General features: G+C 52.5%; 1 protein-coding gene across 2 annotated transcripts in view; it reads right to left on the bottom strand.

Annotated features, from left to right (window-relative positions):
• The window catches only part of ABTB2 (ankyrin repeat and BTB domain containing 2), a 181,988-nt gene that overhangs the window by 17,848 nt on the left and 147,309 nt on the right, over window positions 1-16,831 (bottom strand). For both annotated transcript variants that reach the window (XM_030864748.3, XM_030864749.3), the window contains exons 4-5: window positions 3,360-3,512; window positions 1,874-2,039 (exon numbers count right to left, since the gene is read on the bottom strand). In XM_030864748.3, coding sequence (XP_030720608.1) covers window positions 1,874-2,039; window positions 3,360-3,512 — 319 coding nt within the window. The remainder of the gene's footprint in view (window positions 1-1,873; window positions 2,040-3,359; window positions 3,513-16,831) is intronic.

Below are 16,831 nucleotides of genomic sequence, written 5' to 3'. Positions count from 1 at the left end.
AGAAATGGCCCGAGATTAATCACGGGTGAGAGGCCTTTTTACCCACAGATCGTTCTGCAGACACTGAGGCTGAGGGAACAAACAGGACCGAACATTTAGAGAAAAGCCCGCTGCCACCGAGTGAGAATCTGGCTTTGTTTTATTCCCCTTGGCACATGCTTGACTTCTTTTTTCTCCACACATCTGAACATGATTCGGAGTGTAAACCAGGCTACAAGCCTTCTAAGGAGAAACTGCTTTTTTTGTGTTGGCCCCTCCCCACTGCAGGCACCTAAAGAGGCCAAATCAAAAGAGGCTGATTAACAGATTTCAGGGATGATCATCACCGTATCAACAACACAAAACTGGACGGACCTTTATTGAGCATCTACTATGTGCCTGATGTGAAAGCCTCACGATAACCCTATGGGGCGGGTACTTTCTTCCCACATCTTAGAGGTGAGGGGACAGGCTCAGAGGGGTGCTTGTCCAAGCTGCCACAGCTATGACAGGAGGGCTAAACTCCAGGTCCGTCTGAGGCTAGTGTCCATGGTCTTCCCCACTGCACTGCTGGAGGAAGATGATGACCCCCCAGGATGAAAGCCCCATAGCCTGCATTGACAGAGGCACCTCGGGGAGATGCCAGGACCCAGCCTGTCGCCTCCCTGAGCTCGGCTGCAGCATACCTGTCCTAGCACGCGCCCGACTGTCCCGCCCCGACGCTCCTGCCCCCAGCATCTCCTTTCCCTGGAATGCCTTCCCCACTCCTCTCCATTGCATCCCACCACCCCTCACTCCAGCTTGGCCCAGATCCCCCAGGAGAAAGCCTTCCCTGGCTGCTCAAGCCCGACCTGTCAAAGTCCACTCTGGCTTGGGTTCGCCAGGCACCTCATCATGCTCTCCACCATGCTGTCATCTCATCCGAGAGGGCTATGTGACCCTTCAGCTGTCATTTAACTTCCCTCATGCTTCTGTGTGGGTTTCTAAACCCATATAGGAAATCCATTACCTATATATTGCAGAGCTCACAAAACTACATCGAATACACAAACTGCATCTTCCACAGTGGTGAAGAGCCTGGGGTTGGACCACTTGGGTTCTTCTAATCCCAGCTCTGCTCCTTACTAGTTGTGTGACCTCTGTACCTCAGTTTCCTTATCTATAAAATGGGGATGATACCTACATCGTAGGGCTGTGGTCAAGATTAAATGAGTTCCTCTGTGCAAAGTGCTTAGAACAATGCCTGGAACACAGTGAGTGCTATATAAATGTTAGCTATTCACAGCAAAAATAAAAATAAAGCAAGCCAAAAAAGTCAAGTTAAATTCTACCTAAAGTTGTTAATTGCCTCCAACACTTCCTCTCCCCTTTTCTGGCTTCATTTAACGCCTTAGCACTTTTCACTAACATACTCGTGTGTTTGTGTTTGTGTGTTTGTGTGTGTGTGTGTGTGTGTGTGTGTGTGTTTCTCAGTATCTGTCTCCTCTAATGTTAACTCATGAAGGCAAGGATTTCTACAGGCCTGGAACGTGGCAGGCACACAGGATGCTCCCAATACAAGTCTCAGTGATTATGATCTAGAGCTCGCTATCAAGCTGACTCCTCTGGACTCTTTCCCAGCCCTACACCCTACAGGGCAACCTCCAGCCTTCCAGTGAGGGGAAGCAGAATCCCTGTTACAAAGGATTTCCAAGGGGTGTTAGGGAAGTCTCTGAGTTGACATTGTACCTGGATGGCAGGGCACGATTCAGGAAGCAGCCCACCTCTTAGAGCACAGAGCTGAGTGGGCGGGTCTCAGGTTTGGGACAGAAGGGACTGTGCCACCGGCTCCAGAGGTCACGAACCCCTGTGGACTCTGGTCCTGAGCCTGGCTGGCGGAGCGCTCAGAACGCACCTGGTCATCCATGGTGTTCACCCCGTCGGGACCCAGGGCCTCGATCGCCTGGCTGATGAGGTCTGTCCTCCCGCAGTTGAGCATGCGGAAACCCAGGTCCTGGTTGAATTTTTCAGTAGCCGCTGGGGCATCCAGCCTCCGGAAGGAACTGAAACAGCATTCGGGTCTGCGCAGAAGAGACCGGGGTGTGTGAGCATGGCTCTTCCTGCTAGGACATGGCCTCCCTATGAGAGGTGACACAACTGTTCTGGGCTGATGTGTGGTGTGAGGATGAGGTTGGGGGGGGAGGACTGGGAATTACTATCTAATCGGCAGTGACTGGCCTTGTCACGCTCGGTGACAGGAAGAGCACATAAGTCGGCTGTTCTACAAACACGTTAAAGACATGCTCTGAGCTCTTGGGAGCTGTCAGTTGTCAGAGACAAGGTTCCCATCTAACATAATCTCTCAGGGGACTGCTCTGAGGAGGAAGAAGCTCCAGCTTTTGGGCCTTGGGCCACAGCTCTTGGCTGTATAGTTTCTGCACAGAGAAGGGCGCACTCTCACTCTCTCAGTCATCGAGGCCAAGCTCCAGTTCTAGCCTCTCCATCCTCTCCCCTCAGTGCTTCCTGGTGAGGCCCCGAAGCAACAAAGAGACAGCAGAGAGTGGCCCAGACTCCCATTGCAGCCAAGCCATCCTACCAAGGAGAGTCACAGATAAAACCTGCGTCTGCAGAGGGCCCACAGGCTTCCAACAGGTGGCTTCAGCCTGGAGTCGTGATTATGCCAAAGAGTAAAAAGGACATGCCACAGAACGAGGTCCTGGCATTTGCAATGGAGACAGAAGACAAAAAAAAAAAAAAAAAGCAAGGCTCTTCCAGGTCAAGCATGGCCAGGGGAACGCTTCTCTGAAACAACTTCAGGAGGCCAGTCCAATACAAGAGAGGCACATTGGGAAGGTAACTAAGAGCCCAGGCTTGGGGCCATACGGGCCTGGGTTCAAATTCGGGCATGGCCACGTTGCTAGCTGAGTATCTCTGGGCAAGTTACTGTTCCTCCTGACCATCAGCTTCTCCATCTGAAACATGAGCATTAAAGCCCCTTCTTCTCTGAGGTTGTCACGAGGACTGAGAAAGTGCACGTAAAAAGGAAGGGCTCAGAGCCAGTCTGCACCTAGAAAGTGCTCCAGAAAATGGTGGTAACCGCAGGAAGGAGGCCCACTTCTGCTGCATACCCCCAAATGGCCCGAAGAGTCAGACTGCGAAAGCTCTCCCACCCAAATCCAAATGGGAGTCTGCCCTGCGGGCCCGACCCGTGGCTGCAGAGGATGCACCCGAGAGCAGCCAAGGTCCAGAACACATCAGTTCCGACAGGTGCGCTTGTGCAGAGAGCACCTTAGCGCAGCTCGAGCGGACCGCCTGCAGCCCCTGCCTGCTGCCCGCTCCCGACCCAGGAGGACTGGGCATGGAGACGCCCCCCCGCACCCCCCGCCTCCCTGGTTCCGTACTTGAGCTGCCGGGGCTCACAGTCCAGGCCGGGCAGCAGCAGCCGCGCCGCCTGCCGGATGTCGCCGCTGTCCACGGTGAGGCTGCGGCGGTGCTCCGCGTAGGTGATGGCCACGCGCATCCACTCCATCAGCGGCGGCAGCAGCATGAAGGGCCTGGGAGGCAGCAGAGAGAGGGGGTCAGGCCTGGGTGGTCTGCTCCCTGAAGCACAGAAGGGGACCCCCTTCGGCACCCACTCTCAGGACAGCCGCGGAGGCTGGGTCCCCTGCAGCCTTCCGGCTGTGGGAGGTGGAGGGGGCCTGACTCTTCTCACGGAGAACGCGATCTGCCCCATTCTACAGGAACTCAGTCAGGACTCGGAAGGAACCCCTGTCGTGGGCCACAAGCAGAGCCTGAGGGCCTTAGGTGGCCCATCAAGGAAGGGGCTTGCCAGCATGTGGAACTGGGGACTCCTGTCCCCTCCACAGAATTCAGACGGGGTCTCCCTCTCTGCAGAGGGGAGAGGATGCCTGCCTTCTGGGTGCTGGGGTGCAGAGGAAAGAGTCGAACAGACCCAGGCTCCAAACCCAGCTGTGCCCTTCATCACCACAGACCACACCCCGAGGCTGTTTTCTTCTTCACTTGTGAGATGGGGCAGTCCCCACTTCTCAGGATCATCGTGAGGCCACGTGAGACGACACATGGCACACTACCTGTGTGTGGTTGACAGCCACTCCCTCCTCAACTGAGCCCCGGGCTGAGGTGGGCCTATGTCGCTTCCTGTGGCAGGCAGGGTGGCCCCAGGCTGGCGCCCGAGGTCCTCCAGGGAGGACCTGTCCCAGGACCTATGTCACACCCAGAACCCATGGCCACGGTGTGGGGCAGCTAGGAGGAGGCAGGGAGAGGCGGTTGGTCCAGCAAGGCCTCTGAGCTACAAACTCAGGGGGTACCGGTCACAGGCGTTCTGGGTGCCAGCAGGGGGCACCATTCACAGGACAGCGACTAGTGCCCCCTGGTGCTGAGCAATACCATGGTCCTGCCGCTCAGGGCCGGTCCCTCCCCGCCCCAGGCCCTGCCGTCCCTACCCCACCAAGCTTGACTCTGGTCCTCCGCCCATTCCGGCCCATCCCCCACGGTGAAGACCTCGGAAGACCACTCCACAGCCCAGCAGACCCCATGCTGTGGAGGGGCCCCGACTGCCCGTCTTGGCTTCATGCCTACCGCCCCCCATGCCCCCTCCACACCCCACTTCATCTGATACCCTGGGATACTTGTGCGTTAGGCCTTGTGCTGTTGCCATCTTTCCCCTAGACACGCAAAGAGGTACTCTGTCCAGGAAGACGACCTCCACCCTCTCCCCTCAGCTCCTGAGTAAATCAACTGCGGGGAGTCACCTCAAGATGCCCTCACATGGCTGATCTCAGATCTCAAAAGCTTAGGTCACTTCAAACTTTGCAAAGCTTCTCTTCTTGAGGGCAAAGGATGCTTTCACTTCTTTCTTTATTTATTTATAAAGAGAATCGGATGGGATTCTTGAACGTGGTTCATTTGGAAATTATTTTGATGTCCTGGTTCTGTCATTTCTGAAAATATTTCTAGGTTAGGCTCATTTCACTGGTGCACTGAGTGTACCAATCGCTATGGTGACAAGGCGGCCACAGGCTGGGAAAGCCTTGTAGCCTTGGCCTTCAAGGATGCCCAGAACCTCACTCAACTTACTTTCCAAGCCTGGCTCACACCTTTCATCAGGACACACCTGACCGTCAGGCATTAGTGGTTCTCAAGCCCACCCTGCCCGTTCCCACCACCACAAGAACAAACCAGCTCTCACCTCTGCCCATCCAGATCCTATTGATCCTCAAGGCTTAGTTCCAATGCCACTTCTTTCTAGAAGCCTCCCCACATCCCTTTTCCAAAGAAAATAATCTCTTCCTTCTCCAAGATCCCTTACAATTCTATTCCAGAATGAATGCGTCTCATCTTCCTGACTAGATTATTCCTCTTCAGGACAAGAACGATGCCTTCCTCATCTCTGGTTCTCTAAAATGTACCCAGCGCAGGTCCTAGACACAACAGATCCTCAATAAACCGAATGACTGCAAGGATGGCCAAGCATCAGGAATGTGGCATAATGCATCCAAGTTATCAGTTCTGGACCGAGTCCTGTTTCTGCCCAGAAGAGAATGGCATATACTTTTCAGAGTCACAACGTGGACCCGTTAGAGTGGGAAGCCAGGACCCTATGGGGGGGGGGGGAGCTTGTAGAATCCAGGAAGGAACAACAATCCCTTTGTGAATTACTCCCGTTTCCAAGATCTTCTTTAATTGTGAATGCCCATTTGAATTCCCCCCAAATGTTAGTTTGGAATTTTATAATTCTTACACTCCAATGCTACAAGGCAAGCTCAGAGACATACTTCTACATGTCAGTCCTTCCGACCCAAGGGGAAGGTTTTATCTAAACCACCAGCACTGGAGACTGAAGGGTGAACAAAAAGACAGTTCGTGGATTTGCCAGCCATTCTTCCCTATTGTGGCCAACGGCCAAGACAAAGAGCCGCGTGTGGTCGCGAACGCTCTAAGCAGCATCTCCCAGCTGCACTACGGGAAATCCAAGAGGGAACTCAGGAAACCATGAAGTCTAATCAGATGGTGTCATGATTCATTCTCCCGCCTTGTGCCTCTTATAACTCGGCACAAGAAAAGACGCAGTGTTGATAACAGGTGGGCAGATACTGGGGATGGGTTCATTCAGCCTCCATTCTACCATCTTAGCTGAAGACGTGGAAAACTGAAAACTACATTTCCCAGACTTCTTTGCAAATTAGGCTTCACCATTAAGACGAAGCTGCACGAGATCTGGTAAATGGATGTGAGGCGGAGGCCGCCTTTGTGTCTCCTTTGCTTGTTTCTGCTAGCAAGCCAACTCATAAAACAGGAGGGATTTTTTTCCCCCTACAGAGCATTCCGGTGTCCATTTCCCAGCTTCCTGAGTGCTCCAGAGGCAGCAGTACTGCTACTGAAGGCAATGGCAGAAGCTTCTTGGCTCCAGCTTCAATTCTGAATTGCAGTTCCCAGGGTTATCTCCGAGGGAGTAGCCACCCTGATAGCAAGTTCTGTATTGTCCTTGGAGTCATTCCTGGAGGTTCAGCCTTGAACCTACTCCTTGAGTCCTTCCAATGATTCTTTTGGCACCAAATTCCCTGCATTAAATCCCTTCCTGTTTAAAACACCTGATGTGTTTTCTGTTTCCTGAATTGCACACTGATTAATATTCTTCAACATACAAAAATCCTTCAGGGTTAACATTGTCACTCTGCCTCTGGGGTGGTGGCTGGTGCCCACCTGTCCACAAACAAGGCCATTGCAGCCCCCCAAATGACCCCTTCAGGCCTTTCTCCTTGGTCTACCCACCTCCCTGACCTGCGGCCCATGGGAAGGTAAAATGATAAGCAATTCATGGACTTTCTCAGTAACATCCTTCCCTTGGCCTGTGGGTTCCAGGCTACTATTTCCTTTCTGGTAATTTCATCTAGCCCACTGGGTATGCTGAGAAACTGGCCTGCATTACTGGACATTCTGGAAAATCCCTATAAAAACTCCCATCTGTACCGGCCATGGCTGCATCCTGACTGTGGAGTGAAAAGGCTCTAGGGGAGCAAAGCTGGGAATGACTGAGTATGCGTCATCCCCAGGGTCTCTCTGCTTGGTTCCCTCGCAGAGAAAAAAGCCTGTTTCCCTCTTCTTGCCCTTTCCCTAGGCTGAGTTTGGCTGCAAGCCACTGACCTCCCCCTTTGCTGGGTCTGGCACCACGGAACAGCGGTTCTCAAGCACTTTGGCCTCAGGATGCCCTTTGTACTCTTACAAATTACTGAGGCCCCGAAAGAGCTTTTATTTATGTGTATTGTTCTAGCGCTAATTATTGTATCAGAAATTAAAACAGAGACTTCAGACATCTGAATACACAAACTCATATCCCGTCAGCCATCAGAGTGACACTATGCTCACCTGCCACACAGCTTCTGGAAGACTCCCTGGAAACTTGTGAGAAAATGAGTGAGAAGGCAAATAACACCTTATTATTGTGAATATAATTTTGACCCTGTGGACTCTGAGAAGTCTCATTGAGAACCACTGCCTTAGACAAATGTAGTCGATCCCTGAGGCAAGGCTGCTCTCAGGCGTGGGGCTGGGATTCTGTCCCAGTCCAGCCAGTTCTAGAATGGTGTGTGTTTTATGTGCGTGCTCCCGGCCTAAGGACCTGAGGATCCCACACTGAATCCTCACTGGGAGACAGCCCTAGTTTTAGGAAGCAGCCGAACTGGCTCTGTAACCTTGGGCAGATCACTACCTTCTTTGGGCCTGTTTTTCTTTTAAAGATGGCGTTAAGTCAGTGGTTTCTAGACATTTTCCATCATGAGAAACCCTTTTGCTGTCATTTCACAGCCTCCACATGACAACAGCTGTACCTACTATACCGAGGTCAAGAGCATAGGCTCTGGTGGGAGACAGCCCTAGGCTGCAATCCATTGCACTCCCAACGAATTAAACTGTGATCCTGTGCAAGTTATTTTATCTCCCTTAGCCTCAGCTGCCCCATCAGCAAAATGGGTATAAATAACAGGACCACCTCACAAGACGGTCAGAAGTTATGTACATAAAGGGCTTAGCACAGCATCTGGCACATGGTAAGTTCTTGGTAAAGGTTAACTATTACTACCATTTTAGTGTGTGTTGATAGAGAAAATACATAATAGCAGAAAAGGCTATAGGAATCTGGTCCTATTAAATGCCTCAGCTCCAGCCTTCTTCAAGTCCAGCCAATTCCCTCTCCACACACCCCAACCCTCCAGCAAGTATAAACATGTAAAGCTTGCAAAAGCCTGCCAGCGAGCTGCCCACCACCCACTCATAAAACAGAGCAACAAACACAACCGCTAAGTGGAGTGTGCTCTGGAGACCGTTTCTGGCCGTGCAGACACTCGGCCTCGGCTGTCAAGAACCTTGAAGAGGGGAAGGGACAACGACAACACAGACCCAGGGGCCATGGGGTCAGAAACATGCAAGGTGGTGACCGGGTGCGCACGGGATGACTGTGAGGGACCTGCCGCCCCTAAATGCCGTTGGCAGCCTAACCAACCTCAGAAACACCACACACACACACACACACACACGCACGCACGCACGCACGCACGCACGCATGCACGCAAGCACATCCGCATCTGGTCAGGCTGCTACCGTGACAAACAAAGCCACTTAAAAGGGTCACCGACTGGAGCATTTGTCTTTGTGTGCATAAAATAGCAACTAATGTCACGTGGGGGGAGGTGTAAAATACACCAAAGAAAACGGGTCTTTAACAGGAAGCGGGGTGAAGAGGAGGAAATAGAGACCCGGGGAGGCCGAGCATCTCACCCAAGGTCACAGAGCCCTTTAGCAGCAACAGGGGGCCCAGCCCCATGTGTCATGACTCAGTTTCTCTTCCTCTCTCTTTAAATTAATCATACAGATGAGCCTGAGAATATCAAGCCAATGGGCTCACAAGGTCCTTCAATAGGACCAGGCCTGCAAAAGCCATTTTTGCCTGTTAAAAAAGTGAAAGAGAATAAACTTCTTAAGGTCTTGGTTTTAAGAGGTCCCTACAGCCTGGGGAAAAACAAAAACCTCTGCCCAACTCAGCATGCATATGATTGATTGGGATTACAGTCCTATAAGCAGTGTCTTAACAACATGAAACAGGAAACGCCTCCAATTTCCAGCTCAAAGCAGGCTCTGTTCTTCCTTGAGGTGGGCAGGGCCTTAGGGAGAGAGTCAGGTTGGTAGATGGGGCACAAGCCTGGAACTGGAGGCCCAGGCGTGAGAAGGCCTTGTGCCTCTGTCCCCAACTGGCAGGACAAGTCTGGGGCCAGCAGGTATGTCCTCTCTGCGCCCACCCACGAGGACTGGGTTCAAATACTCAGGCAGGCAGATCTGGGAGGTGCCCACTGGCTGGGCAGGGCCTCGAGACCCGGCCTGAGCTCAGCCCTGGAAAACCGGGCAGTGGTTTCTTAACTTCCACTGTTGGCTGGGAGGACACAGGACTCTGGGGCGCGGGCCTGGCTGGGAGGGTCTGGGGAGGCCCATGTTGCCTTAGAGTCCACCCTGCCTGTTAGCATCCTTAGTCTAGGAGAGGATTCTCACAGGGACCAGCTACACAGCTGCAGGTGATGGTCAAGGGAGGGGGTGGCCAGAATGTCTCCCACCCTCAGCCCTCAATTCTTGCACCGACTCTGCCCCACCTTCAGTGGGAATCACTGCTGAGCACTGGCGTTGAATGGGGTGACCTTCCCCCCCGAATCCATCGTTCTCAGGGACCTTGCTGGGAAGCACGCCGCTTCCACGCCCTACCCTGCTGTGCCGCCTGGGCTGGGAGCTGGCAAGTGGCACTGTCAGGAACCTGAGAAGATGCCAAGCTTTTCCCAATCAAGCGACAGCTCTTCAAGCAGAGACTGCTCTAGGAAGGTCAAGGTCGGCTCTGCTCTGCCAGCTCTGAGGCCCTCACCACAGGTCCCCCAAGACTTCTGGAGGGCCACGGTGGCCGAACACCAAGCCAAAACATCCATGGAGAATGAAACCAACATTGTCCCAAATGAAGTCAGATTCCACTCCCAGTACAAAGGAAGCGATTCTAGTCTGGTTCACATCTTGGACTAATTCTTTTTCTAGAATTGCTTGGTAAACCAGAATGGTTTGGCTCAGCTTGGAGTCAGAGCCGGGCAGGCATCTCTCTTCTGACCCCGGGGCCTATCTCCTCTGGCAGCCCCGCTGCCTCAGACCCTGCAGCTGACCCCTGGCAGAATCTCCACGTGGGGTCAGGTGACTTCTGTTAGAGGCAGGGCTTAGGACTTTCTTCTGGGAAATACACTTTTCTTATTAAAACCCATCTGGTACAGATTAGAGGCACTAGAAAAACCTCCAGTTGCTCAGATATGCATATGGATATAAATTTAGATTACAACCAAGTCATGATTAGCTGTGAACGATTTCCCTGCCTCTTCCCATTGGCTGCCCGTCAGGGAACCGAAACGTGAGCTGTGGGATGGGAGGCCAATTGGGTAACAATCGGGGCTTCCTGGCCTGGCTCTGAGGCATCCAGGAATAACTGGGAAACACAAACAACTAACGTGTACAGAGCATTTGCTAAACACGTGGCATTGTTTTAAGCCCTTTATATCTATTGACTTATTTCATCCTCGTATCTACTTTATGAAACAGGTACTATTATTATCCCCATTGTACGCATGGAGAAACTGAGGGCTGGAGAGGTAAAGTAACGTGCTCCAGGTCACGCACCTAGTAAGTGGCAGAGCTGGGATGCGGTCCCAGGCGGGGTACCCCCCATGTCCAAGCTCCCAAATAGTGTACTCCACTGCCACTTAGCTTAGTAAGCTGGCCCTGGCTTTCCATTTTTCTGGACCTGGACATCCTGGGGACTAGACCACTTCTGAGAGGGAAAAGGAGTGCTACGGCCAACAACACTGGGACAGCAGGCATACATGAGAAGTGTCTCAGGCAAACACAAACACCTGGTCACCCTGGCAGTAGGCGCTGGGGTAAGGCACCTTGCCTGGCTCATGGGTCTCCTCCAGGCAGTGGGAGGCCCTCCCTCTCTGCCCACCCGCCCTGAGCCTGGTCCCCATTCTGCCCTCAGCACCGCACCCTCACAGCACTTTGCCCATTTGGTATCGTTTTGTTTGTTCGCATTCTTTGTGTCTGCTTTCCCCTCAGGCTATAATTTCTCTGAAGGCAGAGACTGTTTTACTTACTGATGCTGCCCATCCCCCAGCACAGAAGCCCATGTTAGAAACTCAACCTTTGAATTCAGGAATGCATAGCCCAGGGAATTCCCTGGCGGTCCAGTGGTTAGGGCTCTGCGCTCTCACTGCCGAGGGCCTGGGTTCAATCCCTGGTTGGGGAACTAAGATCCTGCAAGCTGCGCGGTATGGCCAAAAAAAAGAGAACAGAAATGCATAGAACGTTTCTCACTCCTAGAGGCAAAGCCTTCTGGCTGCTAACATGTTCTCAGGGGTCCGCTCTTACTCCAGGACTCTCTGCAGGGCTCCCGAGCTCTAAGTCAGGCAGGTGAGCTCCTGAAATGGGGAAGTGCTTCGTCTTCCATTCTTGGAGGCTTGGGCTGGCTTGGGTATTAACAAATGGTTCTCTTCAGAAAAAAAGAAAATATTTCCCTGATAAAAAGATAAGCGTGCCGCAGGAGAATCTTCTACCCAGGAACAGCTTCCTGGGGGAGCTCGGCTGACGGGGGCTAAGGTGGTTTCTGGGAGGGCAGCTAGGATGGCACGTGGAGCCGTCTCAGGGAGGGGACGGCAGGTGTGGTTCGGCAGACGTCCATGTGGCCTTGAGCCGCGATGGAGGGGACACGGCCATCTGTCTTTGGTAACTGGGCCTGACTCCAGGGTGGCCTCTTACGTGGGTGGGATGGTACAGATTTCACTGGAGGCTGCATGCGGGCACCGCCCCTCCACCCTCCCCCCTACAGCAGGGAGGGCTCTGAGTGCTGCAAGGGCCAGGGCATCTATCTGGCCCATTTCTCAGGCCAAGGCTCCCCTGTGTGGCGGCCTGGCCGGCAGGCGGCCTAGCTGGCAGGCGGCTGGCAAAGCAGGCCAGAGCATCGCTGCTACCCACACAAGTGGAATGGAGCCCAGTGAAAGCAGGCCTCCCTCTCTCCGCGTGGCTGGGGTGTGGCTCCCTTGGCCTCGCGGCTGCACCTTACCTTCGGGGCTCACTGCTGCACGAAGATGCAAGAGACTCAGAATCACCCAGGCTCGGTGTCTGTGATGGCTGACAAGAGACCACAGCTCTTTCACCCTGTGGAAGCCAGACAGTCAAGGGCCTCCAACCTGTTCAAACACACACCCCTTCTTTTGAACACACACTTTCAGAATCATGGTGAGGGCACTGCCACCAGCGATTGGCCTCTGCCAGCAAGTCAGCTTGGGAGGGCCCAACGGCTTAGCTCTCCTGCTCCATTGACCCAACAGGCAGCTGCTGGGCAGTGGGCCAGGGGTGGGGTCATTTATTTACAGTCTCTGAATAGGTGTTCCTGTCCGGATTCAGCTGAGTATTGTCACACAGCACCCGCTTTCCCCACCCCCCCACAGTCTAAGGCAGAAAGGTGACCCATTCACACTGTCAGGTAAAGAGTTTCCAGAAACTTCCAGGAGCAGGTAGAGGCATGGGGCTCTTGAGGCCTGGCGGGAGATTCCCGACTGGCAGCTAGTGGCTTTGACCTGAGCTGGAGACGGCGGTACACTCTGACCCAGCCAGAGGAAAAGGCTCCCAGCACTTGACCCTGCTTTCTGCACCCACGGCCCAACTGCAGCCTCAGGGGAGACGCTGGCACTGGCTTCTGAGCAGCAAAACCACATTGCTAAGACTTGCTGAGGGCCTACTACGTGCCAGGTAAGAGGCCATTCTGAAAACGTCACCCTCTAACACAGCCACCCTGCAAGGGTGTTTTACAAATGTGGAAACCAAGGCTTTGAGAGGTTTGGACACACGTCTGAGGTCACATAGCTAGCCAACGGCGATCTGTCTGGCTCTAAAAAGAGAGATTCCGAGGTCCTTCCCGAGACCAAACTGCTATACGCCAAGTGCTCTGAGCCTGCTGGCTGGTGGAGAACTGGGAGGCAGAGCGTGAAGGAGAAAAGAGTCGCCCCAGTGTGCCCACTGCCCCACTCTGCCCAACTCCAGCCTCCGCGCCCATAGCCTCAACAGTCCTGAAGGCAGCAGGGAACGGGGTGCTGGGCTGGGCCCCAAAGGGACACTCTGGACCCCTTAAGAGCTTTCTTCCCCCAAATCTCAAATATTAAAGCAGCAAAGGAAGCGGCTGTCAGAGGCAGTTGGTCTTGAGGGAGGAGGGAAACCTGGGGAGCCGGCTGGCAGGCAAGTAGGAGCAGGCCAGAAACCAGCCCAGCTGGACTCCAGACATCGCCCGAGCTCCTATCCTGGCCCATCCTCGGCGTCTGCAAAGTCCACAGCTCAGCCTAAGAAGGCGCCTTCTGTAAGAAAGCAAACTCCATTCCCTTCAGTTGGGACTTCCCAGCAGCCAGGCGCCCTCTGGGAGACAAAGGGCATTGTGGCGGCCCCGCGACAAAAACACCCCTGGGGCTGGCAGTTCCCAGTCTTCTTCTTTTCTGTGGGGACCCGTGGGCGCAACAATGGGACAGGAAATCACACGCAACAGGCAGCCCCGGGGGCATTTGTCAACAGCTGGGTCGGGATCCTGTTCTTTCTCCAGCCCCTGTTATCTGGCACTGCCACTTCGTCTGTCCCCCATCCCTGGCTCACTCCTTCTTGGATGCTGGACAGATGCCCACCCTCTCTGACCACCCAGAGCCAGCTAACTCAAGCCTGTGGGGGAAGAGGCCCTGAGTGGTTGAGAGCGAGCAGCCCAAGTCACGCTGGGCAGGAGGTGCTTGATGGAGACCGGTTCCCAGGGTCTTTCTCTCTCCCCCGGGGTGGGGGGGGGCGGGAGGGAGGTCTCACCCGCCTGTCTGACACTGTGAATTCACTGCGTTCTTATCCTTGGACCTCCCTGCCTGAGCTCAGATTTGTCTCTTCCTAGCTGTGATCTTGGGTGCCCCTCTTACCCTCTCAAGCCCTCAGTCTGCTCTTCTGTAAATGGGAGTGGAAACGGCTTCCTCTGAGAGCTTGTGAAGATCTGCTAGAGAGTTGTGCTAGAGACTTATAAACTGTAAAGACTTGTCCAGATGCTTCTAACCCATGTAAATATAAATCAGGTCATATCACTCCCACGCTGAACACTCAGCGATGGCAGCCCGTCTTGTGCAGGCACTGTGGGCAAACCAGCAAGTGAGGGGCCAGGGGCACGACTACACCACTAACTTTAGAGTGCTTCACTTGCTGCTCAGTCTTTGAACCAATGGGTGGATGAAATCCAGTTTTTAGAGTTCTTCGAGATTCTCGGGTGGTGGGTTGCGATAAATCCAAAGTCTGTACATATCTCCGTTCAAAACTGTCTTCACTGAATTAAACCTTAGGACCATCTGGTCTACCTCATCTTCTCTGTCATTTGCCTGGTTCTCTGGCTACAGTCAGGGGTGGGTTACGAGGGAATTAAGGGCAGCGACTGAAGGAGGTATATATGAGAGGGAAAGAAAACATGCACTTTGAGTAGATGTGATTTTTAAATTCACCATTGTTTTGGGTTATTTATGCATTAAACATGATTTAGTTATTTGAGTCCCTCCACAGGTTTATGAAAACAGTAATTATACTGATAATCGCAGCCATCACATACGAAGAGCTTACTCTGTGCTAAGTCCTTTCAATGGATTATCTCATTTGATCCCTACAAAAACCTATGTAAGCAGATCAAGCCATTTTCCCTTATAAGCTGGGGAAACTGAGGCCTGAGAAATTAACTTGCCCATAGTTACACAGCTAGTAAATGAGAGAGCAGAGACCCCACAGATGGTCTTTCTGACTCCAAAAGTCCAACCTTTAGGCTCTATAGCCTATTTCACTAACCAAACGAAATATTTAACTGCCTACTCTGTGCCAGGGAATGTTCTATGTGCTGGAGTCACAGTGGTAACACCAGACCCACAGTGCCTACCTTCTAGAGGGGTGAGGAGGGGGCAGAAAAGGAAGTAAACAAATTCACAGACAAGGTAACTTCAGACAGAGGATGGTGTTCGGAAGAAAATAAAAAGCAGACAAGAGGATGGAGAATGACTGCGGGTGGGAGGGACAGCTCTCTGTGTGAACTGCAGACCACAGACGGGTCACTTCAGAGGTCACTGGATGCACCAGCCTGGGAAACACATGCAAACAAGTACTTAATTCACCCGATAGCTATTTTTACTTCTTTTGCTTCCATTTTGGGTAAGCAGATGGAAATTCAATGCACAAAAGGGGGGAGTGGAAAGAGAGAAAAGAGCTTAACATTGCAAATCTTCTTGAAATGGTATTTAAGGGAACCACAAGTCAGGAGCATAAAGCCACCAGTGCCATCATCTCTATTATTTGATAAGAAAACACTTTCGCAAGCCGAGCAGAAGATTAACGAGCCCACTTCTTCAGACTGAACGCGCAGCCTATCTGCGGGCGCCTCCCACTTATGTGAAGTGCTCATCTGAGGGGAAACATCCCCCTCCTGCATCTGGACTGGAACAAAGAGAGGCCTCTCTTTGCTGTGTACTTCATGTGTGTTGGGGGCCCTGCCCCAGAACTTGGGGGGCCCCCAGGAAGTAGGCGCTGCTTAGATCTTCCCTCTACACAGGAGGAAACTGTGGCTTGGAAGGTAAGGAGACCTGTTCGGATCACACAGGTGGAGGAGGCGGCGCTGGTTTGACCCTCACGCATGGGCGCCTCTAAGGATGCAGGTCTCCACGGGAAAACCACTCAAGCGCCACCTAGGAGCATTTGCCTAGATAAACAACAACCACTGATGATTTAAAAAAAAACAACACAACCTATTCTGTGTTTTAAAAATGTACATGAAATGTAGATTTCATGTAACATGTCATGAAATATGCCCTTTGAAGCAACAAAATCCCTCTGCGACTTCTGCTGCCAATGTCACCCCACCTGTCCCAGTATCCTGTGGCTGTTCTTTAAGGCCCAGTTAAAACCCCCGTCTGTTCTGACACCACCTCCCCAAAGACTCCAGTCTTCTCCAAGATCCTCTGGGCGATGAGGATGAAGAAGATGAGGACTGACACACACTGTGTGCCAGGCACTGTGCTTTGCATATATTAACTCAATCCCCATGACACCCCTACGAGGTTGGCACTGTTAGTCCTGTGTTAAGAAGAAACTGAGGCATAGAGGCTAAACGAACGAGGCCACCAGCTTGTACATGGCAGAGCTGGGATTGGATCCCGGCCGGTGTCAGGGCCTGAGGGCTGACGTAATGCATATCATACAATCAAGCTGCTTCTTACATTGTCTGGTGGTTTGTGCTCATTTTCTCCCTGTCTTGTTTTTGCCTCTCTTATTAGGCAGGAGGTTCAATCACATAAGGCCTCCATAATTCCTTATATCCCTTCCCTGCTGATCAACAGAAGTACAGTGAGAAACGTGAGGTAATTAGTGAAGCACTTAAGATGGTATCTGTCACTTAATATGTGCTCTATAGTGCTAGCTATAATTAGCAGGAGTGTTTGTAAGTAGGAATAATATTAGGAGTTGCATTATTAACTATTATTATTGGTAGTGGCACTGGTTACACTGGTAATATCAATAGTAGTAGTGGTAATTGTATTAGCTGTAGTCGTATTACTAACCCAGATGCTGCCTGAGAACCCAGTCAGAATGGCCATCATCAAAAAATCTAGAAACAATAAATGCTGGAGGGCTTCCCTGGTGGCGCAGTGGTTGAGAGTCCGCCTGCCGATGCAGGCGACGCGGGTTCGTGCCCTGGTCCGGGAAGATCCCACATGCCACAGAGCGGCTGGGCCTGTGAGCCATG

This window comes from Globicephala melas, chromosome 8, assembly GCF_963455315.2.
Source record: "Globicephala melas chromosome 8, mGloMel1.2, whole genome shotgun sequence".
Lineage (NCBI taxonomy): Eukaryota > Metazoa > Chordata > Mammalia > Artiodactyla > Delphinidae > Globicephala > Globicephala melas.
The sequence above is the reverse complement of the archived record's forward strand: the minus strand, read 5'-3'. Positions and strand labels throughout refer to the sequence as shown.